The sequence below is a fragment of the Drosophila subpulchrella genome, chromosome 3R (assembly GCF_014743375.2).
Source record: "Drosophila subpulchrella strain 33 F10 #4 breed RU33 chromosome 3R, RU_Dsub_v1.1 Primary Assembly, whole genome shotgun sequence".
NCBI lineage: Eukaryota > Metazoa > Arthropoda > Insecta > Diptera > Drosophilidae > Drosophila > Drosophila subpulchrella.
The window spans coordinates 11,150,187-11,176,118 of NC_050609.1; the positions used below are offsets into that span (position 1 = coordinate 11,150,187).

The 25,932-nt window shown below is 43.1% G+C and overlaps 4 protein-coding genes across 4 annotated transcripts in view; 1 reads left to right on the plus strand and 3 right to left on the minus strand.

The window, feature by feature from the left end:
- LOC119551019 (dorsal-ventral patterning protein tolloid) overlaps positions 1-16,039 on the minus strand; it is a 29,031-nt gene extending 12,992 nt beyond the window's left edge. Inside the window, exons 1-2 of the mRNA XM_037860078.1 lie at positions 15,891-16,039; positions 7,880-8,515 (exon numbers count right to left, since the gene is read on the minus strand). Coding sequence (XP_037716006.1) covers positions 7,880-8,330 — 451 coding nt within the window. The 5' untranslated portion in view covers positions 8,331-8,515; positions 15,891-16,039. The remainder of the gene's footprint in view (positions 1-7,879; positions 8,516-15,890) is intronic.
- A 595-nt stretch (positions 16,040-16,634) lies between these two features.
- On the plus strand, positions 16,635-18,046 carry LOC119563288 (methionine aminopeptidase 1). The gene is made up of 3 exons (XM_037876615.1): positions 16,635-16,858; positions 16,926-17,663; positions 17,721-18,046. The coding sequence occupies exons 1-3, from the start codon at positions 16,705-16,707 to the stop codon at positions 17,951-17,953; spliced, it is 1,125 nt and encodes a 374-aa protein (XP_037732543.1). The 5' UTR covers positions 16,635-16,704; the 3' UTR covers positions 17,954-18,046.
- LOC119563289 (DNA-directed RNA polymerases I, II, and III subunit RPABC5) lies at positions 17,975-18,446 on the minus strand. The gene is made up of 2 exons (XM_037876616.1): positions 18,253-18,446; positions 17,975-18,184 (listed from the first exon to the last, which is right to left on the minus strand). The coding sequence occupies exons 1-2, from the start codon at positions 18,345-18,347 to the stop codon at positions 18,076-18,078; spliced, it is 204 nt and encodes a 67-aa protein (XP_037732544.1). The 5' UTR covers positions 18,348-18,446; the 3' UTR covers positions 17,975-18,075.
- A 247-nt stretch (positions 18,447-18,693) lies between these two features.
- On the minus strand, positions 18,694-23,940 carry LOC119558949 (mediator of RNA polymerase II transcription subunit 12). Its single transcript, XM_037872143.1, has 4 exons — positions 23,762-23,940; positions 20,950-21,516; positions 18,919-20,295; positions 18,694-18,855 (listed from the first exon to the last, which is right to left on the minus strand). The coding sequence occupies exons 1-4, from the start codon at positions 23,765-23,767 to the stop codon at positions 18,694-18,696; spliced, it is 2,112 nt and encodes a 703-aa protein (XP_037728071.1). The 5' UTR covers positions 23,768-23,940.
- Positions 23,941-25,932: the final 1,992 nt, after the last annotated feature.

Consider the following 25,932-nt stretch of genomic DNA (forward strand, 5'->3'; position numbering starts at 1 on the left):
CAGGAGATTTTGGATTTGTGCACGATTTAGGCTCTAGCTTTTGTTTGCTTTTTATGAGTGTGTCCGTCCGTCGGGGGGTGGGGATTTTCGCTTGTTTATTTATTCGAACAAACATTCGAACGATGGGAAAACTATTTTCACCTACACAGAAAGGAAATCGATGGGAAATGATGTGTTTTTATGACTTTAAGATATTATTGGGTATCAAAAGAAGGTGTTTTATGCGAAAACTTTATTGGATACCAATTTAAGCATTATCTTATACACGTTCTCATCACTTGAGAGTCTTTTTTAACACCCACATTTATATCTCATTCTAAAAACATTTAAAATATATTTAGTTTTGAGTTGCCTGTTTTTTTTCTGTGCATCTGTGCATAAATTTGGGAAAATGTGGCACGCTTCATTGGAGTGTCAAATGATTGAATAAACGAATCTAATCATGCGAGGCAAAATTATCCGAGTGTTTCAATGGCTACCTTCGACAGGCGAATGGAAACATGAGTCCTAATGGAATGGATGAGTTCGTCGTTTGAAATTCCCCATGACAGACCACGATATCACTTGGAGTGCTTTTTCGTGACCACTGTGGCAATCGGTCAATGGCCCAGACTGGGCTTATAAAACCACCGACGGTCGAATTCATGTGTTTCTATGGCCCCCGGCCCCCTGGCATCCCCAGCATCCCGACATACCCAACATCCCTAGATCCTCTTTGCGGACCAAATCGCAGATAGAGCTGGAGGGCAAACAATAGCCGGCCGATGTTTGAGTTCCCGCACCAGATTTATGATGGACAACTGCGTCGAAATATTTATGCAGCTGTACGTACGAGTATTCGTGGCACGACTCCACTTCCACAACACACTATATATCTATGGCCACTTTGCACCTACGGCAGATATAAAAACTATTTTCCATTGCGGTGGCACAAAAAGACGAACAGAGCTCGCTTGCACAAAGCATTTTTAGAAAAAGTTTTTGGCATGGAGCACGGGAATGGGAGATGGGATATACATATACCTATATGTTTTTTCAGCGCTCACTTTTTTCAATTTGAAATGGGGCTGAAAAGCACAGTCATATTCGCCTGATGTGTGCGAATATGGCGGTCCGTTCGAGTGTGCTACGAGTGCAGTTTATTCAGTTCACCTACTCAACTTTCGGTGGCACTTGATTACAGCGTCGTATGCGGCGGGTTCAATAAACTCTCTGTGCATCTCTGCACCACTGGTATCCACTACCCACTACCCATAAACACCCACAAGCACCCATAAACACCCACCATCCCGAACGACACTTGCAGTTGCATCTGATAATTGTGCCATCAACTGTGCAGTAGCTTCAAAGTGTCGCCGCCGCGTTTATTTTCGTACACTTTTCGCACATCCACAACAAATGATGCCAAATTAAATGCAGGCATTTTGGTTGCAGGAGCCAACATTTAGAATTCCAGATATCAGCAGAGTGCCCCGTTTATTTCTTATCGGGGACAACTTCCGAATTTAATTTCTAGCTAGCCTTAACTGGCGGAAGACCATTATTAAACAGAAATATGAAATTTGATATGCATAGCATGAAAAGTTTCTAATGAACAAATATTTTGTTTGAAAAGTATGTATATCAAATTTCATATTTGATGATGGTCTTCCGCAAATAAAAGTTAAATAATTATAATATTTGAGTTTCACTAGCTTTATACATAATTAATGTAGACCACAAAAAAGGGAATATTCATATTACCTAATATAAATTTGCAACAAATTAAACAAATTTAATTTTAGTTTTAATAAAAGGCACTCTGCGATTACATTAAAAAGTAATTTCAACTCACAAATAAAGTGAACAGCCATTGTCAATTTCGATTTGTGTTAGCTGGCGGATTATTTGTTTCCCGAAAAAAAAGGAAAACATGTAGAATTTAATGGAATTGTTATGTCAATGTGGCTCACTGCGTTTTGGCCTTAGGGCCACCATTTTATAAATATCCTTGAATATACGTATAAGTTAGCCGGATATATTTTCCTTTATGCAAGTGTTAATAAAGAAATTCAGACAACAATGCTAGAAAATGGGTTCAACTGCTGCAGATGAAGCTCAATGCTCGCTTGACTGGATTCGGTTCAATTTTATCTACCCCCGCTTATGAATTCCGTATTGGATTCTTGGCATTTGCCTTGGCCAACAAAAAAATAAGCAACAAAAAATTGCAGAACGCATTCAATTTGTCTTTGGACTGTCGCTTTCACTCCATTTTCGAGCTGGAAATAGGGCCAGCACAGCGGGGAAATTCATGGATATGGAAAGTTGAAATGGAAATCATAAATTTCAGTTCGTATCTGCTTTGGTCATCGGTTGCCTGGCGGATTAATTCGATTTCATATCGCCCTTTTTACAATCTGGGGCAACGTCAGTGCGTTGGCAGAACAATTAAAATAACATTTACAAATTTAAAATGCGATTTGCATAAATTACGGATTGCCCACAGCTGCAGGCGCTCACACGAATAAGGAGATTTATATATATAGGGAATATATATATAAGAGTATTTATATATATATATATATATATGCCATATGTACATGGCATGTGTTTGTGTGCCGAAACATAAGCTCCATTTTGTGGCATTATCTGAGCAGCTTTTGAGATTGTTTGTCTTGCCTGCTTATTTATGCCAATTTGCATAAACAATGATTGCAGCATACAGCCGGCGAGGATAACAAATTCCGGCAAACAGGTTGCTCAGACACAGGGCAATTGTTTGTTCTTTGTATGAGTGAATGTACTCCTGCACACACACACATAGGAAAAGCCCCCAGAAGTATGCAGCAAAAAGTTTGGGAATGCATCCTGCTGTCAGACATTGGCTGAAATTCCGCAACATTCGTTGTCGTCGTAAACAAAGCCACCCACTTTCCACTTTTCCCCCTCGTTTTGGGTGACATGCCATTCTTGTTGGCATTAATTAATTATGTAAACAGCTTAAATGCAAGTTTATTTTATTTACACATGTTTCTGCTTGTTTGGCCGTAAGTGGGGAATGTCATTTCAATAAATGCATCTGAAATCCAGGTGGTAACTGCCACTGGTTAAATTTTGTAAACGCCTGCAGCTGTTACGGTGGCAGTCAGGTGGGTAAAATATGGCCAAAGCTGTTGCAAATGCAGTCAATGGCTGGCAAAGCCCTCTCAGCCAGTTCATCCTCCTCGAAGAGTCTCGAAATCAGCTGCCTCACTTCCGATTTTCTAACATTTCCGCAGCTGCACTTCCTTTCTGTCTCTTGTTTTTTGCTCGTCTTGCTTTCGAAATCCTCTGATGGCTTCAGTTGAAAGCATGCCGAATCTATCATCAGCCCTGTGCCTCAAGGACTGTATATATAAATCTATTGTCATATGGCAGGTGAACTGGAACTGGAAGACCGAACAAAACGGACAGCTGAAATGAGGCCAATGACTGGGAAAATGTTGTATGTCAAATAAATTAATTTGCATAAACGAAAGCAATTTGTTTGGCCTGCCTGCCAGAAAATTAATTTGATTTATGTGTGTTTATCTATACCGATGAAATGTAGTTGGGCAATAAATAGATGTGGTTTGTAATTAAGGGCATACAAAGTTCTCTTTCTCGCGCACAAAAGGTTCTACCCCGTTCTGCGGCTTTGTAAGCGGATCCCGCTGACTGTTTTGCGGCGGGCATCCCAACAATCTGCGCCTGCAGCATGGCAGCCAAAGCCCTCGAAAGAGCTACAAACTAACTCAATCCGTCTGCACACAATGCTAAAAGTGCGAATTGTAAATAGTTTCTGGCATCGGGCTCGGGTTTGGCTTAGCGATGGACTTTTTAAGGGCGCTGCAGGGTACTAAGCAGGTGCTAAGGATTTCGGAGGGGGAATCCCCAGCACTACACTGGGGGAAAAGCATGATGGGAAAAGATGGAAAAGTTATATAAAACAAAACTAATTTGTTAGAAATTTGATTTTTTCAAGATTACATCTTAAAAAAATTTGTTTTTTTATTGTAAAACTTTCTTGAAACCGTGATTTTTGTAGACATTACTATACATTTATGATAAAGGCAAGAAGCAATCAAGTCGAAGTATTTCGGAGAGGGAAACCCCTGAATGATAATAATCAGAAAGTGCTTAGAAAAAGTTCTGATAATATATAAATATTTATTTGTTTAGATTTGTATATTGTTTTAATGAAATGACACTAGAAAATAAGGTAATTACCTAAAATATAATAATAATAATTAAGAACGAATGTCCTTCAGAAAGGCCCTACGATGTATTTATGATAAGAAAACCACAATGTAATTCTCCGTGCATTTTGCATGTTCATATCGAGTATTTCACCGCTGAGCTGCACTTCCTCTCCCCCAAAGATTTGTTCCTCCGTTTCGGAGGAACTTTCTTCTGAAACACGACGCGATTCCATCTCTTCCCCGATCCGGATCCCAATCCCAATCCCCCCTGAGCATGCAATGCCTTCGAAGTGCCTTTTTATTTGAGAGCTCGGCGGCGTTAGTTTGTTGCCTTTCAGCCTGGCTTTTCTGCCATTCTGGCATTTGGCAAGAGCTCTATCAAAGTGGCTGTGAGTGTGGGTCCTGAAAGGGGGATTCCCCGCTATCAAGTGTGTGTGTGTGGTGTGGTGGGAAATTATTTGCAGTCACTCGGGCAGGTTGTTCGAGCTTTGTGTGCGCCACGCCTTATACGTACGCCTTCCAGGCCACTTGAAGCCATCGCATCGCATCCCATCGCATCCTGTCGCGCCTCCTCCGCCGCCGACTGACATTTTGGTCGTCCTGGCTTTGCGGTTGTTATTGTGATGCTGTTGTCATCATTACTGTCGTCAACTTGGCTCCACTTCCATTACGATCTGGTCCTTGGAATGGAATGGTTAGTATCCCACACTGCACTTGCCGCCCATTTGCAGTGCCATTTGCGGTTTGAATTCTGGTCCTTGGTCCCTGTTCCAGCCCCAACACCATTGTTGTTCGCTTTGATGGAACTTTTGCTCGCTGGGTTTATGCAAATTAATTAGCGAATCTGCAGAGAGCTCAGCGCACAAAGGAGGAGGACCAAAGCAGTAAATTCCTTAAAGTGTTGGCTTGGCCAACACGAACGCATTATGACACGAGCTCGAATTCCCTGTGCTAAACGCTTTCGTGTTGCCTACTTAGGGGAGCTTGTACTTCAAAGGCCTTAATTAACTTTCTAGCATTTGCTGGGAAAATTACTTGAGTAATACTATATGCATAGAGGTATATGTGTGCGTGCTTGCACTCTGGGGGAATTTTCGTGTCTGCAACGCACAGCACATTTTTGGCAAATTAAATTTCGAGCTTGAAATTGCTCCGACTTCAATTGAAAGTTGATTAGCAACGCTCCTCACTCATCGCATCCCGTTCATTTGGTCCCACTTCGAAATTCAATTAGGTCGCTTTGTGCTGGCGACTGAAAAATTGTTTATTTTTCCCCCGTTTTTCAATCGAACTGCGTGAATTTGCATATATTAGAAAGCCATTCATTTGGTTGCCAGTCCGTGCAAAACAACAAATCGGCTTTGACCCAATTTTTTTTCGCAGGGAAAATGGCAATACAAACAATTCATTAATTGTAAAGTGCGAAGGGGAGTAAAAAACAGCCTCGAGGCGGACATGATTGATTGTGAAATTATGGTCGGAGTTCCTCTCGAGCAAAAATGGGTGATATATGCGGTGGTGTGACCTATCTGGAAATCGAAGCGCCAGACATCGACCTTTCGGGGACATACGGGAGTAATTTTCGAAGGGGAAAACCACAATACTTGAAAACGGGATGATTAAGTTTCGTTTCAGCTCATAAAAAGGACTATAACAATACATTTATTACAATTTAACAGAACAATAAAGAATAACAGAATGTAATGCACAACATTAAAAGAAGAAAATTTATGTACTGTAGTTTCAATATTCCCATTATTGTCTTCAATATAAGAATTGTCCTGCCAAAACCAACAAAAGGCTAAATCAAACTTTATTATCATCAGACGCTTCCAACAGATTTCAAAAAGCAAAGTGCCTCAAGGTCACTAACTCTTAAAATAGTTTCATTGATTAAAAATATGTTGGGTTTTTTGTGAGTTTTATATTTGCCTTATGAAAACTGTGAGTACTGATGATTCAGCTTATTTCTGATGCATTATATTCGCATTTTTTTTATAAATTCGTTAGTGTTCGGGCTTTTAATAATTATAAAATAAAATTATAAAAATAAAAAATAGTATATTTTCCTAATCCTCAAATAGTCATACATAAAAAGCGTAAAATAATACAGCATTTATAATACCATTTTTTCAGCAGCTAAAAAATAAAACAATTTAAATGAATATGGATTTTTACTTAGGTGAGCTTTAGAAAATGTATTGCACATCGTGCCATGAAAACATAAATAAGTGAATGAACACGGATATTCATGAGAGGTTTGCCATTGTCAAGCACTTGACGACACATTGACAATGATAGTTAGGACGGAAGTCGTTTCCCCTTCAATATACGCACACTTTTGCAAGAATTCCGCCTGAGGAATGTCGATCCTTGAGCGGGAATGGGTTCTCGATGGGTTGCCCCGTGGAGGGGGTGGTGCAACTTTTTGACAATTGATGTGAGCAAATACTTATAGATAGACCCGCAGATAAGCTCGCCTTCTTCTACCACTTGGAGGCAGACAAATTGCAATCGAAGTCGGTGCTCCTGCCCGTGGCAGACACAAGCTCAGACTTAAACTCAGACCAGGCCAGGATGCGGATATGGATACGGGGATCCGGGTGCGGAAAAGCCGAGAAGACAGCCATTGATACGTCCCCGACGCATTCGTTTTCGCATTCGCGTTGCTCTCGCAGTCAATTTCCTTACATTTTCCCCCTGCTTTTTTATTATTTCCTCTCGTTTTTTTTGCAAACTAAGGTAAATTCAATTGATTCGAGATGCCAGGAAAGGGGGTCTGATCGGAGGGCAGGATGAAGACGGAGCATGCCACAATAGCGCTTAATTTCCAGCGCTGCAACAAGCGGCTGACAGGGGTTTTTCCGAGGGGTTAATGGTGGGGTAGGGTGGCCATAAATAATGTCGAGTGGGGTGGGGGACACTTCCACGTGTGTGTGCCAGTCTACGTCTCGAGTTAACAAGACTTTTCGCTTTTACTCAAACTCGCAGGCTAACACAATTTTCAAAGCTTTTGTCTTGCCACGACTTGACTGGGGTAAGGGTATAGGTATCGCTAAGATCTCATATAGACTTGCACTACACAAAAATATTTTACAATTTTAGGTTAATTGAATACATAATCAGATAAAAATGTTTATATTTTTTAGATTATCCAAGCGTATGAATAACTAGTATTATACAAAACATTTTTCTACAATATATCCCATTGTAAGTCAGAAAAATATAATAGTTGTCAATGTGGAAAACGAATATGTAAATGGGTTCAGTTGTTACAAATGGTATGCAAGATAAGAATCATAAATTGTATAGTAGCTACCAATGAACATATGTTTTCACACTTATGGGGGCTTTCTCATCCGCTTGTTAAAAAAATTGGAATTCAATTCAATTAAAAATTAAAAAAAATTAAAATAACCCTCTCTAAGCAATGATTTTAATGGCTATTTGATATTATCCATGTTTGGGGGGCTTTTTTCTAGTGTATACCAAAATTCTTGAAGTGTAGTATTATAGGTAGTGTGTAAATATATAGATTCGGGGCTTAGAGATTGGCTTACGGCGGAGTTGAATCGACGCCGAGGCCAGGCAAATGCTCTGCCATTTCCGTGACCCGTGGGATGTGGGATGTGAGCACCCATACCCGTAACCATACCCCTTCCCAGTCCCGTACTCACCGGCCTTGCAGGGATCCATGTCAATGTCTCCGGATACCTTTGGTGTCACATGCAGGCGCATCAGCTGCTCGATGGTGTATTTGCTGCGGTAGGGTCGTCGCAGTCGGCGGATTGTGCCCAGATATGCGTCGAACTCCTGCCGATGGTGTAGATGGTGATGGTGGTGCTTCAGCCCTTCGTCCTCATCGCTGTCCTTTTTGGGGTCTGGATTTGGATCTGGATCCGATAGCCGTTGAAGGACAGCGCCATCGGCGGAATGTTCTCGCCTGTGGCCATTTCCAGTTGCCACCTGATCCACGGATGGAGATGATGATGCGGATGCAGGCAGTCCTCGATGCGGCCTGGGGTTCTTGGCGTGCACAGAGATGAGCACCAGCAGCAGTCCCGTGGCCAAAAGCAGGACGCAGTTCGACCAACTGACCCCCAGGGGCGTGCCACGCCTCCTACGCATCGCAGTGGCTTCAAATTCACTCGTTCCTCTTTTTTGTTTGTTTTTTTTGGCTTACTGTTTCAGTGGTTCTTTTGTGGGGTCTTTCAACGATTCGTGACCACTAGCCCGTTTGGAGTCTGCTGTGCCTATCAGTATGCTCTTAGTATAATTTCTGCATTTTCAATTAGCACGTGCCGGGCCTGCAACTGGAATGGTTAAACAAAAACGCAAAAACAATGATTAGATTGTGGAATGTGTTGGAAGCGGATCGATTCAGGTTTACACCAGACTCAATGGAATTATTTACACTGACTCAATTCGTGCATCACTACTTTTGTTCACCCCCCAGCCCTCTAAACGACTGATAACACTTTGTTTCGCAAAATATCATAGATTTGCACTTAATAATATATTTGTTCTATGGAATAGATGACGTAGGTTTGTGTGGGGAAAAAATTTGTTTTTTATTTTACAATATAATATTCCTAATTAAAAATAATATTTTTGATATGATATATTAAAAACCATATATGTAATATTTTCGTTCACTTATAATAATCACAAAACCGCTTGTAAAAAGGTAAAACATTTATTTTGTAATTTAAAATAATATATTCCCATTAAAATAATATATTTTATAAAATATATTGAAATCTATGGTTTTAACAATATTGATTTACTTATAACAACCCTTAAACCCCTTGCAAAATAACATGATTGATGGAAACAAGATTTGTTTACACATGGTCAGCATATTTCCGTGTATTTTATGTATTTTCCATTCTGTTCTTTTTTTAGTTGGCAGTCTACAGGTCTGTGTTCCCAAGCCCCCTGAACCGATGATAACCCTTTGAACCCCTTGTCCCCTCCGAAATGGCCAACCATTTGAAGCGATAAAGCGCGCATGATTTTGTTGTTTTGCGGCCCTGAAATATTTTCTGTATTTTTTTTAGCGAAAATAAATGGCGCACTTTCGCACACGTTGATGGGTAAACACAGAGCTGAACTGTGCTGGGGATTAAATTGCGAAAATGCAGATCAAACGCAGCAGTAACATTACCATTCTGCGGGGGAAAGCAATTTACTTATGCATTCCCAATCGGGTCTATCTTGTGAACCCGGCTTTCATTTGCAATTTGAATGCGTTTTCTGGCTGGGAAATGTCAACTGGTTGGATTCATTTGCTAATACCGAGATGAAGTCCCCGATCCCGATGGAATCCATGGAAGACTACAGGAAACATAGGAGTTTGGCATTGCCTCTTTGGTATTGGGATACAAAATATCTATCGGCAGCCGGCAGATAATCTCAATCTGTGCACACCCGGTGTCTTATTTACATATGCACCATCGATGTGCCTTATACATAGCATATATGCAGCCAACATCTGCGCCCTGGGCCATCATAAAAACGGAAAACAAAGGAGGTGTAAAACCCAACAGATGGGCGGGAGGAAAGTCGTTTTAGGGGAAATGGTCAGGCAGTAAATCCGTGAAACCAGAACAGGTAGGTAGGTGTTCTCGGCTAGCACTCAATTAATTTCGAGGCACCTCCGTGCACAATAACAGGTAATTAAAAATCGCTTAGACCCCAGTGAGGCCAGGGAACCCGAGCAATTCACAAAACCTTTTCAATTAACTTGAATGTTTGGCCAAAACCATTGTCATCAGGCTGTGCTGCTGCTACTGATTTTCCCCAGCAATTGTGGCAATTTCATTAAATCATTTCATTTCCGGCCCCGCTTACAAACACACACACCCACAAGTACACAGAGAACAAATCAAGGACTCGCCTGGCTTTTTATGGCAAATTAAGTTGCCTTTTGTGTGGTGGTGGTGGTGATGGTAGTGGTGGTTGTGATGGTGGTTCTGAGGCAACTAGCAAATAAAGCCAAACACCACACAGACAACAATTCCACGGGCAAACCTTGGACAGAAAGTTTTTGCAGCCAAGCAAAACAGTTGCGGAGCGAAAGGCAAAAGGAGTGCAACATATTTTCTTAATTTCATTTCGTTTAATTTCACTCGGCGAAGAAGGAGCAGCAGGAGCTATTTGAGAGGGGATGGGGAACCCCCGAGAAACGGCAGCCATTTCCATAATCCACGTTCGCATAATTACGTATACGCCGCATGGGACCAACGGCAAGAAGGACGAAAGAACGAACCACGACGATGATGATGATGATGGCGACGGCGTGCTGTTGCTGCCTTCTCATTTAAGCGAAATTAAAAATTCAATTGATAAATTCCAAACTAAATAAGCACTGCGAGGGGCGAGGTGGAGAAAAGTTACTTAACACACCCCCTGCAATTTTTTCCTCCTTTGTTGCCACGTCTCTGGCAGCAAATTGAAAATCGTTGAAAAGTATGTTAATTGGCTGAAGTGAAAGCTGACTGGCCACCAACTTGGCCATTTTCCAGCCACTTTGCTCATTATGGCATTTGTTTGTCTGTGCGTACCTCATCCTACTTCCTCCTCCGTATTTCTTATCGCACCCACATGGCTTTTTGGAGGTGCATTCTTATCAGGCTACCAGGTCATCTGAAGCGTAAACAAATGTGAACAATGCTACGTAATAGCTGACAAACAAACAAGACCCATCGAGTGAACCTGAGTGCACTTTGTATCCCCCGAAGTGGAGAGACCCTTGATTCGCATTTTGAAAGCTTAAAGATGTCAATTTCAAACGGCACGCGCCATTTACTTTTAGTTTAATTAGATGAGATAAGAGTGCCAGTTAGCAGATATCCTGGTATCCCGGCATCCGCATCCTCGCTCCTTTCGAGGCCATCAATCAGGCTTGTCAAGTGCTCGCAACTTTCCAACTACAAGAGCTGACAATGACAAGCGTCAAGTGGCTGGGGAATCCTTGTTTTCCAGCCGGGGCGGTTCCGTTTCGTTTCTTTGGCTCTGATTTGGACTGGGACTAGACTTACAATCAACCACCCCAAACCAGCCCATCTCGTCGTTTTTAGTGTTCTACAAGAGCAAATCCTGACAGTTGCGTCCCCGGAAGCTCTTTGTTTGCCTAATTTTGATTTTCTCCGTTTGACAGTTGACATTTGCAGTTGCAAACTACCCGAGTCAAAGATATGAATTGAAATGGCTCTCAAATGAATTCCAAAGAAGTGGGGCTTTGGCCTATGGACGGCAGCCAAAACGGGTTGTTTAGCGCACTTCGAGGCACTTTGCGACTTTTCGCATTTCTGAACCATTTTCGCCGCACTCAAGGACATCGAAATGCAGGGCACATTGGCCGGGAAGGAAGGCCATGACTTGGCTAACAAGTGGGTGAACCTAGGGGAAGAAGCAGTCTCAATTTGGAAACAACTTAATTTCAATTACTGACGCAAAGGCTAGGACAGCCGAAATGGTAGAATGAATGGGGGTCTACACAGACTGCTGCTGCCGCTGCGGCCGACTTTTATGCGATTTAAAATGCTTCACAAGCGCAGAATGCAGCCAGGCGGCTGAACTAACAACAAACAGGCAAACAAACAGACAGATGGGATAAGAGGATGGTGGCCCAGGGGTCGGGGGTCCGGGGTCGGGGGTCGGGGGTCAGGACACGGACACCGAAGGGAAGAGACCCCGGGGCAGGACCAGCACCAGAGCCAGAACGAATCCAAAGCCAACGGCAAATAATTAAACTTGGCTGCCTGGCACCTGTGGCCCTTGTATGCCGGGTCAGGCCATGGCCAAAACCCCACCCACCCCCCACTTTCCCTACTGGCGGTATATTCTGGATCCCACATCCCGTCTTCTGAACCCCTGTATCCTCCAGTATCCCCCAGTATCCTCCAGTATCCTGCAACACAGCACAAACGAAATGAGTGGGTGGGCCGAGGCCGAGTCCTGATTATTTAGCAGCTCGGTATGTGAATGTAAATAAAGTTCAGCCATAAAATACCCCGCAGACAGATAGTCCGTCCGAAGGACTCCCCCACCCCTCTTTTTTTTTGGGGTCATAATCTGCAACAGAAACAGGACGATGCAAATAACCACTGGACAGAGAGGATACCGTAGAGAATCTGCGATTTATTTATAAACTCGGCTGGCAGAGGGGCGGCACTAAAGTTAAGAAATAATTAATACTAACAACGACGAATGACGAGCGTCCTGTGGCCAAGGGAACTCCGGTCCCGACACGGCCCATTGGAGCCCTGGGATGCGCACCTTTGCATCCTATCTCCCACCATACCATACCATCATTCCTCCGTTGTTTCGGGTCATGAATAACAATTGCCGGGGAGCAGAGGCTGCAGAAATATGGCGGCAAAGATTTCTTTTTATGGTGATTGCGTGGGAAAATTGTCGACAGTCGGGGGGGGCTCAACGCCAGCCTTCAGGCCGGCGATAAAATGTGAAAAGAATAAAAACGTGAAACAGCCCCAATGCAAATATGAAAAGAGAGCGAAATCCTTTTAATTTGGCAAATAAAAAGGGAGCGGCAGGCCAACAAATTTCCCTGGAAAAACAGACCCCCGCGATGAGGAAAACTGGCGACTTAACTTCTGGCATGTAAATGCGTGCAAGCGAAAACAATCGAAAGAGACGAGCGGAAAATGAAAAGTTTTTTGGTGCCATCTTGAGTTTTGGCCAACTATAAAGGCAATCGATGCTTTTGAAGGCTCAATGGGTTGTTACGAATTGAAGGCCATCTATAAGCTATCCTAAGCACTCAGGGGTCTTTAGAAATATATCTACTTACCAAACGGCCCAATTAAGTTATCTTGCAGACGAACGCGCTGTCGGCATAATAATTACCAGAAGAAATATGACATACACATAAATTAGTCTGTGTTCGGGGCGTGTAAGTGAAATATAAAATCTGCTTAGACTTTAATTAATTACACATGGACGGCGGGGGGGGGAAAGGAATGACAGGATCCAGCCAAGTGGAAGTGGAGGCACTCACCCACAGTCGCCCACTCACAGACAAACAAGCACTTGCGACATATCATTAACTTTGCTTTATAGCAACCAAAATTGGGGGACAACCGAGTGGTTGGGGGAAAAAAAAAACTGGCGTGGCAAAAGATGAAGTAAAAATACAGAAGAAATAACTCGTGGAGTTTGCGATGCTGGCGGGGTGACACTTTCTATAAGAGGGTGCTGTTCTGAAGGACCTGGAGGATGTGGTTGGGGATGTGGATGTGGCTGAGGATGCGACGGCTGCTTGTTAGCAGGATGGTGTCAGCTGTTGTGCCTACATAGGAAAAAATATTTGTGTTGCCACAGGATAAGCACTGAACAAAATCTTTATGAAAAAATATAAAAAGAATGTTAAAGAATTAGGAAAATATAATCTTAGTAATGGCACTTGAATAACAAATTCTTTTTTTATCAAAACTCAATTTAATTTTTTTTAATTTTCCAAAAAATGAACATTGTAAGTAACATAATTATTTAAAAATAACTATTGGATATATATATTGGTAAATTCCGAAGACTTGATACTGGGGATATGACTCACATATTGCAAGTTACTCACAATAAATGAAACATAATATATTTTATATATTTTTTGTAGACTCAGCACCCTTACCGAAAAGCCCCCTCTCTAATATCCATAAAATAACTCAAATCTTTTCGGCAGATTCGCCACCCCACCTGGTCGGCATGTAATTTAGGGTTTAATAATGCCTGTGCCCTACCCGACGTCAAGTGCAGTTATCTTCGGTTGTCCACCTTCGAGCCACAGCTACAGCTACCCACTCCTCGAACTTAATTCGCTTTTAATTTTTACCCTGCTGCGACAGCAAAAAAATGCGGGAAAATTCCCCATTGCCATGACAAAAAGGAAGTTGAGAAAAGGAACCGAAAAATACAGCAGAAATTTGTTAAGCACGCGCTATCAGTCTGAAGTGCGTGTTCCAGGGACGAGATGGGGAATACAAGGGAAAAGGAGATGGAAATGGAAGAGTCGTCCTGGCCCTGGGAAAGGGAATCCAAATGAATTCTATTCAAAGCATGGCTGCCACAAAATATGAAATGAAATGCTGTCGCTGGGGATCGGGGGCGATGGTGTCCAGAACGAGAAATGTTGTTAAGAAATGCATACGCGGGCAATTTTTATTCCTTGCTGTCCTGTCCCTGGACGTCCTGGGTAGTCCTGCGTCGTCCTGCTGCTTAAACACGAAATGCTTAATGGCCAAGTTGCCACAAAACGTTTGCCAGACAAGGGCCAACTCAGTGGAGCAAGAGTAAAATGCGTTTTCTGCTGGCTCCCAAGGACGAAGGACGAAGGACCTGTCTGTCTGCCCTTCTCTCTATAAGTATGTGTGTGGGTGTGCTTATTGGAGCGTAAGTAACCTGGGTAACAATATCAATATGCGTCTTTTGTGCGAAAGCTTCCCCAGCTGACAATTGTCCACCGCCGGAAGTTGATATTCCGACTAGCGGAAGTGTTAAGGGCAAACCCCCATCTCAGCCCCTTCCCAAAACCCCTCCCAAAAAAATTCCATATTTTCCATTTCATTTTACCGCCTTTCTCTACGCATAAATTTCCATCATCATCCATTCACCGGGCAGACAAACAAAATGCGCAGCATATGAAAAAGGTCTGTAGACCAGAAGCAAGAACCAAGAACCCAAGCAACCAAAGCCAATTAAGGCTAATGCCTGCCTCTCTGGACCCTTTTGGCTTACCTTTAATTGCTGTCGAACATCGAGGATCGTTGGTCAAAACAAAAAACAACACAGACAGCAAGGAACAGGGGAAATAAATAAATAAAAGGCCAGACAAGATGAGTTGGGTCGAGATCGCGAGATCGAGTTCGTTGCCACCGGGGAGGAATTCCCTTCTATTTTCGCGGCTTTTCGTGGGCACCTTGACTCGCGATTGTTCCGTATTGCAAATGAAACACACATACCGACCGACACAAAGCGAAATCAGTAAAGATTCTATTTTAATTATGCCGGCGGCCTTTAGATTGCCAATTGACGAGAGATCTACGCTGTGATTTTACGGGATGAACTGGGGAAAAGCGGAAAAGTGGAAACCGCACGGCGGAGATAATAGCGTGAGCGTAAGACGCAGAACACCCACAAATCGAGCGATGTTGGTGGTGCCGAAAGATCCGGAGGAGCAGCCGGGGGACTTGAATGGGAATGGGGATTGTCACTGGTGCACACACCGCGTGCCGTTTTTTATTTATAGCCATTGAACGCTGCGCTTCTATCAGCAACAGCAATGGAAACGGACGGCAGCAACATCCGCGGCGGCAGCAGCAGCAACAGCAGCAACATGAACGGCAGCAACATCAACCTCAACAAAAACAGCGTGTTTACTTATTGTCGTTGGTTCGGCCGAGGGAAACCAGAGAAATGAATAATATTAATAACGCAAAACCAAAGATCAGGGCAGACACTGATAACGCTTTAAATGCACACACAACGATCGTAATCGAAATTCAATCGAGTGCGAAGATCACGAGCACAAAATTGCTGATTAGCGAAGCAAAAACCCTTGATTCACTTGTTGAATAGTCAGATATTGTTTATATGGTAGAAGCATCCCTTGCAGGTAGAAGTCTGGGTTTACCAATTAACCCAAACAAAAAGAACACACACACTCACTTTGGTGGCTGGTAAATTTATCCTTCTGCCCTTTGCGGATATTTGTGTTTGGCCATTTGATTCAAACAAGTTTGTTGCCAATATTCTTTTGTTTCGCGAATACCGATTCCGATTTTACTGCGAAAAGCACGTCCGTTCACGACCGAAGTTGCTCGCGATTTGAGAACATAAACAGAGCACACAGCAGCCAGATAGAGGGAGTCGAACTGTTCCCATCGAGAGCATGCGCCGAGAACAACTGCGGGAAAGTGCCCAACAGGCGGCGGCGTTTGAACTGGCCGCGAGCAAAAACAAAGGCAAAGTCTTCGTGGGGGCCAGTGTCCTTAGCGAGATCAAAGATCTTTCGAAAAACACCCTAAAAACCATTTATATTATAATTTTAACTACCCTGTCATATGTGTAAGTGGAGATAATATTCCGGATAACAAGAGATTTTATTAAGTTGTGTTTTATTTTGTTTTTCTAATAACAAAATGTAATACATATAATTATAATTAATAACTTTATAAAGACAAGAACGGTATAAATTAAATAAATGAATATTAATTTTTACATAATAAGTACAGTTCAAGGTGCATATCAAGGTATCTTTATACAAAATTATGTTTTGTTTTAAAAACCGAATTTCTTATCAATCAATTTGAAATTTTAAATAAAAAACCGTTACAAAAGGGGCTATACAACACTGACATATACTTATCGATAATATAAGTGATTTTCAAATCGACAGCAGACTATCGATTGCACCATCGATAAGTCCAGTCGAACTATTTTTGGCAAGAAAATTTTCCTTATTTTTATTTAATAAAATAAAATGACCCAAAAGTGCGAGACCACCAACTGCGGCAAGGAGGCGACCCTGCAGTGCCCCACGTGCCTGAAACTGGGCATCAAGGGCTCCTTTTTCTGCTCGCAGCCATGCTTTAAAGGATTCTGGAAGGAGCACAAATCAATCCATGCCTTGGCAGGTAAGTCCTAGAAAGTTTCCGTTCGTTATGAGTTGGATCACTGACATTTGGGAATTTTTTAACTCAGCCGGGGCCTCGAATTCCTCGGGGCAGGATGGCGCCTACAACCCCTGGCCGCAGTTCCGTTTCACCGGCAAACTCCGTCCATTCCCCCAGACTCCTAAGCGGACCGTTCCGGAGGCCATTCAGCGTCCAGACTACGCCGATCATCCCGCTGGACGATCCCTTTCCGAGGAGGCACTGCGGGGAACCAAGATCAAGGTTCTGGACGACGAGGAGATTGAGGGCATGCGAGTAGCCGGAAGACTGGGAAGGGAATGCCTAGATGAGGGCGCCAAGGGCGTGGAGGTGGGCACCACCACCGACGAACTGGATCGCCTAGTCCACGAGGCCGCCATCGAGCGGGAGTGCTACCCCTCGCCCTTGAACTACTACAACTTCCCCAAGTCCTGTTGCACCTCGGTCAACGAGGTGATCTGCCACGGCATCCCAGACCAGCGACCTCTGCAGGATGGAGATCTCTGTAACATCGATGTAACCGTCTACCATCGCGGCTTCCATGGCGATCTCAACGAGACCTTCTTCGTGGGCAATGTCTCGGAGAAGCACAAGAAGCTGGTGCAGGTCACTCACGAGGCGCTCAGCAAGGCCATCGAGTTTGTACGTCCGGGGGAGAAGTATCGCGACATTGGTAACGTCATCCAGAAGTATGTGGCTCCCCATGGATTCAGTGTGGTGCGCAGCTATTGCGGACATGGTATTCACCGCGTGTTCCACACAGCACCAAATGTACCTCACTATGCCAGTAAGTTTATACGATAATGAGGTTACCTGGGATGTTACTAAAGTTATTGCCTTGCAGAGAACTCCGCTGTGGGCGTGATGGCCCCGGGACACTGCTTCACCATCGAGCCCATGATCTCTATTGGCGTACAGAAGGCTGAAACATGGCCAGATGATTGGACCGCAGTTACCGCCGACGGTTTGTTCTCCGCCCAGTTCGAGCAGACGCTCCTGGTCAACGAAACTGGATGCGAGATCCTCACCAAGCGTCGCGAGAACAACGGGCAGCCCTGGTTTATGGACAAGATGTGAGGCGAACAACTTGGGCTAAAATATAACTTCTAGGGCTATACATCAAGCTTTAATTTGTAATTTTACAATAAAATCTAGAGTTTTTATTCCCGAGTCCAATGTGGATGTACCATTAACCCGGTTTACTTCTCCAGCGGAGCGTAGTTGAGCAGTTTCTCGATGAGATCCACGTGTCCCAGGAGCATGCGACGGCAGCAGTACCTCTTCAGACCCAACGCATCAAGGGCATCTCTGGAATTGATTAATATAATAAATATGGTGAAACTTGGAGTGAACAGGAGGCTTCCCGCGTGACTTACCCTTCCGTGTATTCCGCCTGCAGGAGACCCAAATAAGACTCCCACTTGTTGCCAATGACCTTGCCGCAGGTAAAACAACGGATTGGAATAATCATCTTGCGTAGCGGGATTTAATTCTTTGAGAAATCACGGAAATTCTTAGGACCACAACAAAATCGTGCTAAAATGTGTTTTTTCGTTGTTATTGTTGTCCGAACCTATCGTTCATCGATACCTTTCGATACATTTGCTTAAGTGTGACCAGAGTTTACAATCGATAAGTCAACTTAATCGACACATAACCGCTTTTATAGGAATTCAAAATCAACTTCCCCAAATATTTGAATAAATTAATGGTTATTTTTATTAAACTACCGACTGCTCGCTACATGAATGCGTTTTTTACAAATGAGTGTGTAAATAAATATTTTTGAACAGCGTCGAAGACTTAATGTGCCTTAACTAATTACTGCTGGCCGTGAGATGCTCGCCGGCCACTTCGACGGAGGTGGAGACCTCGAACAAATCTTTGGCTGACTCCTCGCTGTCGCTCTCAATCAGACCCGCACTGGGCACATCCTCCACAGTGCCCTTCTTCAGGTCATCCGAACGTTTTTGTAACCGCTGTAAAGTTAAAGTTCCCAATTAAAGTTACATGGAAGATTCATTAGGGATCCATCAACTTACCGATTCGGAGGCCTCCTCATCGGGCACAAAGATGCGAAGTGGCGTATTGGCGCCCAATTGCTGCTGCACCAGTCGCTGGTGCTCCTCGAAGGCACTTGCTGCTGGATCCTGGGCAACCTGTTGCTGCTGCTGATGCTGCACCTGTTGCTGTTGCTGGTGTTGCACCTGTTGCTGCTGCGGATGATGTTGCACCGGCTGCTGCAACTGCTGATGTTGCTGCTGCAACAGTTGCAGCTGTTGCTGCTGGTGTTGCTGTTGCAGGTGTTGCTCCTGTGCCTGGGCCTGCAACTCCTCGAACTGCTGTTGTTGCTGCTGCTGGTACTGCGCCTGGGCCCTCAGCTCCTCCAGATGGAATTGATGTTGCTGCTGCTGCTCCTGGGCCTGTGCCTTCAGTTCCTCGAGATGAAGCTGTTGCTGCTTCTGCAGCTCGATGGCAGCATGTTCTGTCTCCAGTTGCTGGCGGCGTGCCTCCTCTTCTGCGTAGGCTTGTAGCAACTGCGACGAGTCGTGGGCGTGACCATAGAAGTTGGACACCACGAAGCCGCCCTCCGGAACGGAGGCTGTGACCGCCGAAGCCACGTTGGGCAGATGGAAGGAGGCCGTCTCGTAGGCACCCTCACCAGGATCACCCAAAGCCGGAGCGGCAATCAGAGCAGCGTATTGAGGCGCTGAGTCCAGCACGGGATGGATGTTGTGATGCGGATCCTTTGCCGCCTGCAGGATCTGCCCGTTGCTGGCCACCTCCTGGGTGAGATCGGCGTTCACGTAGCCCGACTCCACCACCGGTTCCGAGCTGGGCTTGAAAAGTTGCTGCTTGTGTGCCGAGTAGAGCTGGTTGGACTGCGTCACGAGGTACGTGGGATTGTAGATGGGGATGTGGGCAGCCGGAATGGCGGCGATGAAGGACTGCGACTGGACAGCCGGTTGGGCATACTGAATGGGATAGATCTCCGGCGCTGTTTGAGCTGCTGCCTGTGCTCCCACAATCTGTACCAGTGGCTGGGCGGGCAGATGATTGCTCTGGACGTCGGCTGGCAGCGGCTTGTTGTTGCTTGGAGTATTGAACGACTCGGTTGCTGGACGAATCTTAGTGGTGGGCAGCGAGGGATCCGGATCTGGGGCAAATAGTTTCTGCGAGCCCGAAATGGGATCGCGGATGGTTTGGTCATTCGTCTCGTCCTCATGCACACTGTACTTCGGCGGCAAGTATGTCTGGGGACGGGCGGCTGGGGGCGGGGTCTGGGAGGGGGGCGTGTACAGGTAGGAGGAGTCGAGGTGACCCTCCTCCACATCCAGGTGGTTGTCGGCCAGGTTCGGTGCGGGAACCGTGTAAATGGGTGCAAAGTGCTCGGTGTTGAAGTTGTTGTGCGTGTCCAGCTGTGGGGGATCGGCATGTTTGGATTCATGTTATATGTTTTGATGTTTGGTGCGGGTGTGCAAAATGTAGAATAATAGTTCCCAAGGGGTAAGACTTTAAAATTCAAAGTTTGAATGGCTTTGTATTGACTAAATTTAGTTAAGTACTTTAGTTAAAAACGTTATAAGCTATAGATAGATCATTCATATTAAAAAATGCAAGATATTTAAAAAATTAAGTTTATATTAATTTACATAAATGTAATTTTTTCGCCTTTTCTGACTGATCGCTTGCTATCTTTTTGGGATACATATGCAAACAGAACAAGAAGCTAATAATAAATGAATTTATAATTAATAAGCTAACATTTTAAAGTATCAAAAATTTATATATTTCATACCAGAACTTTAATCAAATTAACATTTTCGAGTATCATTAATGAATATTATAAAATAACAATATAATATCCAATTAATATTGATTTACTTATTTTTGTATTATACATACAATACAATTAAGCAATTTAAATAAAGAAGAAGCTGGTAAAAAAACACCCATTCAATTAAGTATATAAAATTAAAAAAGTTTAGAATAAACCGATTTAAAACATAAAATGGACCCAGTTTGATCTCTTGGATTTCCGCCCTTATAAATCTCTTATGGACTCAACTTACCGGCAGATTCTGCAGCTCGCTGTAGCTCACAGCCGAGGGCTTCTCGTACTTGAAGGGCTTGTCGTATCCGAAAGTGGGTTTCGCCTTGGGCTTGACATTGTTCAGCTTGATCTTCAGGGGCTTCCGCAGGGCTCCAGAGGGTTTCAGATAGACTGGAGATGGACCGCTCAGCTTGATGGGACGAGGAGGACCTCTCAGATGTTGGTACTGATGCTGGGGCACATGCATCAGGGGATGCGAGTGCAGGTGGGCGTGCGAGTGGGCGTGAGACAGGACATGCGGATGCACGGAGTGCGGATGGGCCAGGTGGGCGGCATGGGTGTGGGCATGGGCATGAGTGTGGGGGCCATGACCAGGGCGACCCTTCAGTACCAAGGGCACCGGCTGATCGCTGCGTATTTGGACGACGAGGGTGCGCTGTTTGCCTGGCGGACCAGCTCCTCCAGGGGATCCCACGGCAGCGGGACGACTTAGCTGCTTGGCGCTCTTGGGCGGCCAGTTGGTGAAGACCAGGGGACGCTGTTCACAGTTGGCCAGCGCCAAGATCAGGGCCAGCAGCAGGAAAGGCTGAGGAGGAGGAAGCGGGAAAAATGTCAAAGTCCATTAAATCAAAAACTTAATTACGCGTACATCGAACAAAACACCGAAAGAAATAAAAACTTTCTAAGTCCGGCCCAGGGGAAAGGGGAGGGCCTTGTAATCGGTGGACAGCAACAAAACTGTAATGGCCTTAATTTGAACAAATTGGCGGTTTTCTAAAATTTTATCACGTCGTCGCCTGCCGCTGACTACTTAACCAAAGCTGCTTAAGCAAACGAGCCATCAAACTATCTTCACTTGTGCGAGTACGTATTTATAATTATATACGAGTATATATTTATACGGTATGCCATAATATCTTGCCCATTTTCCCCGCTTCGATGGCTGATTAAACTTTCAGTCCGCAATGCCGTAGAATGAAAGTGAAAAGTCGAATATCGAAATGTCTGCGTTCTGTAATTGCTACTCTTGTGCGTTGTTTACGTTTTCGATAGGGTATAAAGCTTTGTTGACTCAGTTTGTGACTTTTTCAATATGCTTTGTTTATTGTTAGACCAGTAAAATTGTAATTTCTATTTAATGGCAATGTTTGAGTAATTATCTGAATTTTACTGTAAGTATTAAAAAATATATATTTATATATAATTAATATAAGACGCTATTTGGCACTAAATACAAATGCTTAGAAGCCAAAATAAGGCTTAATTCAATTTGTCTGAAAATAATATTGGTTATATGTACTGAATATATATTAACAAAAAAATGTAAAGAAAATTTTATAGACAAATAATTTTAATGATGAAATGCATACTAAAGAAAGTTTTAGTTGGATTGGAAGTACAGAACACACAAAAATATTCGACCTATATTTAAAAATGAACTTATGAAAAAAAATTTTATGAATTTGTGGGGACTAAAAAATTGTTCTAGTTTATAAAAAAATTGCCATAAAGTCCAACAATTAAAGTTAAAGGCGAATATTTTACTATGTTTTCATGGTTTAACTTCTAAACTTTAGAAGTTAAAAATATTTAAAATTCTCCGTTGCCATTATACTTTTAAAGATCATCTTAAGTATAATTAAAATTCGTTTTCATATAGTATTCCCATAAAAGTAGGGAGTCGCAACTCTCTGCCTGGATGGTTTGGGTCTTGGTCGACCGAAGGGGAAGTCAGTAATTTGTGGCAGCAACTGGACATGGCAATTTCACCTGGGCAGCTCCACTCCTCTCCACCGGAGCGTCGGCAATGACAATGCGCATTGCCATTGTGTGTTGCCGTTAGCCAGACGTCAATCAACAGGTGAAATGCCTAAGCGAGTCCAATACGTATAGTTATTGATTACGTGCTGCGTTTGCTTAAACGGATTGCCAAAGAGGACGGATTGCCGACTGCCGATGGCCGATTGCAACTGCAACTGCAACGGCTGGGAGCAAGGTAATTGGGGGCTAGGTAATTGGTGGCTTATTGTTTATAGAGTGGTTAGTTAGTTTGTCGCCTTTACAATATGCATAATCATATGCAAATGCCAGTGCCCCTGGTGAATGAACTGAGCCAGGAGACGGATGCCGAGCTGCCTAAGCTGAAAACCCTGGCTGGCAGCAACTCGTTCAACGAAAGCCCAAATGGAATTCGCATAATTTCGGGTTTCCTCTGGGCTTGGCCAGCGAGACCATTGAACTTGACAAAGGATTTTCCTAACGGCCTAAGCGGAACTATTGATCAGCGGCCTGTCGCCGCTGCGACGACCATAAACAACGGTGTGGTTAACCCAAATTGCAACTCGAAATGCAACTTTTATTTTAGCGGCAAGCATTTTATTTTCAAGCCCGCTGCACATTGAGGCAAATGCAGGCGAGCAGGCCAGTGTAATTGGTGCACGTAAAGCAAAGCCAAAGCCATCCATTGTCTGGATCTTGGCGAAACTCGGCGCATCAAGTGCTCTCATTGCAAATGAAAGTGCTCGCTTTGCCGGCCACATTACAATTTGTCAAATATTCCGACGACTTCAGGCGGCAATTCAATTGAAGAAGATGCAACTGCATTGTGCTGTGCAGCGATTGTAATTGGATTTGCAGGTGAAGGTGAATTTCAATCTGAATCTGAATCTGAAACTCTGCCTGAAGTCATTGATCGGCGAGCAAATGAAATGCCATTGCATTTGCATTGAAATTATAGCCATTTCTTTTTTGTGTTGCGAACGCAGTGAGAGACTTTTTAATAACCGCTAATTGTGGCCAACAAACTTGCGATCGCCGCGTGATTCACTTACCCTCATCTTGTTTCGGATCGGATTAATGCTGAGTTTCGTTGTTTTATTGCTTGTAGAAAGCTCTGGGCAAATGTCGAGTGACTTTTGGCTTCTTCTGCTACTCCAGCAGCAAATAGATGAAGATCAAAATGGCAATTAGGTATATAATCACATCAATTAACTTCATGTCAGCGAGCGCCGCGGCGCTTTCTTCTTATTTTCCAACTGCACGCACAGAAGAATTCAAAAAAGAGATTCGAAAATCGATTCGAAAATCGAGAAGCTACGACGTCCGCACCTGTTCAAGTCGCGAAGACAACTGAGTGTTAGCTGGTAGTTGGTAACGGACAAAAACCATGTGCCAAACCGTTGGAGTTCCACTGGAATGTGACGAAGACTCGCATTGGAAGTGGGCACTGCGCACCGAGCACTGAAGAAAGTGGTCGGATTTTCATGAAACTAGTTTGCAAAGGCCAAAACGCAGCACGCGACCAGCAGCAGCAACATGAATTGCCAGCAATTGGCCGATTAATCGCAACGAAAGTGTTTTGCCATTGACTGTTCTTGGCCGGCAAAAGAAAGAAAAGAAAAAGAAAGGAAAGGAAAGAAGCGGGCATCGCCAAACAAAAGACTTAGGCAGCGAACTCGTTGTCGCGCGTCAGCAGTCGCTCTTTACCTTAAAAAGCAATGCGGACCAGGCGCACATGATCATGAGATGGCCTGCCACCTGTTGCCAGGCATTGCTCTTTTTTTCGCTCTGGCCGGCGGCAGAGGCAGCAAACAGGAGCAAAGCCATCGATTGACATTATGAAATGCGGCAGGCACAGTGGGAATAGCAGACATGTTTTAGAGACTTCTGAAGAAAATTGGTTGAAGATTACAAACAAAAAGAGGAATAGTGTAAAATAGTTATAAGGAAGAATACTATGAAGACGTACCTGCTTATTAAAATAAAAAAATACAAAATACTCAACATTCATACTGTATGATTTAATATGAAACATATAAATCAACTTGAAGCATAAAAAATAATACATTTATATTTAAATCAATGTTTAATTAAATATAGTTGATACATTTTATTTTAAATAGCTAAAAACACCAACGTTTTTCTCAGCTATCTTTCTACGGCTATTTCTGGGTATTGTTAATCAAAAAACACAAGGTTTCAAATTTTAATATACAAATATACATATATATTTTAGTAAATTTGTAAAAGCATCATCAGTATCAGCATTACCATTGAAATTGTGGTAAAAAAAGGTAGGTTTTCTTAAGTGTGAAATTTGAAATTGGATGCTATGTATGAAAAACTTAAAATTTGTTGCAATCTACATTTAATAGTAATGTGGGCCAGTTGGTATGTGAGCTAATATCGAGTGGATGTACTTTCCATTACCAATGAAGTCATGATAGTAGGCCCAATTTCTGTTTGCTCGCCACTTGTTTCCATGCACCGAAAGCCCTTCGATGATAATAAGCCGTACTTATGAAACGATCCCCAATTCACAATAATTGGTGGCATTTTATGCAGGGCGCGACACCCAATTTCTAAACGCAATTGGTCATTGGAATTTTATTGCGCCCGGCTGCCTTTTGTGGGTCAATATTGGTCGGCCCAAACTTTTGGGCCATAAATCAAAATTTCACTTTCATAAAGTTGCCAATTATTTTTGGTGAAAATTTCTTTGCTATTTTTTCAGAAATTATATTTAACTTAAAAATATTATTTTTAACAAGGTTTTTTAAACATTAACAACATAATATTATTACTTTACCTTTTATTTTATACATTAATCATTTGTTTGCGTTTCAGCCAAAGGTTTGAAGGCCGCTTTAAACTAAACTAATATGTAATTTTATGCTTTATGCTGTGATTTCGGTTTAATTAATGTTATTTAAATATAAATTAATGATTTTTATCGCTTCTAACGTTTTATTTATGTCTACGTTTTTCGTTGTGTAAATATAACTCATATCATATCATATCATATAACTCAAAAAATGTAATCGACGTACTCGACTATAGCGTTCTTCCTTGTCTTTAATGTAAATTTTAAAAAAGTCTTTTTGCTATTTGTTATGTTGTGTTCGATGTGAAGCATGCACATTTTAAACTTTTGCTAGTAAACAAATTAAACAAACAAAACAATCTATTCATTTAATACTCAATTATCACTATACCATACATT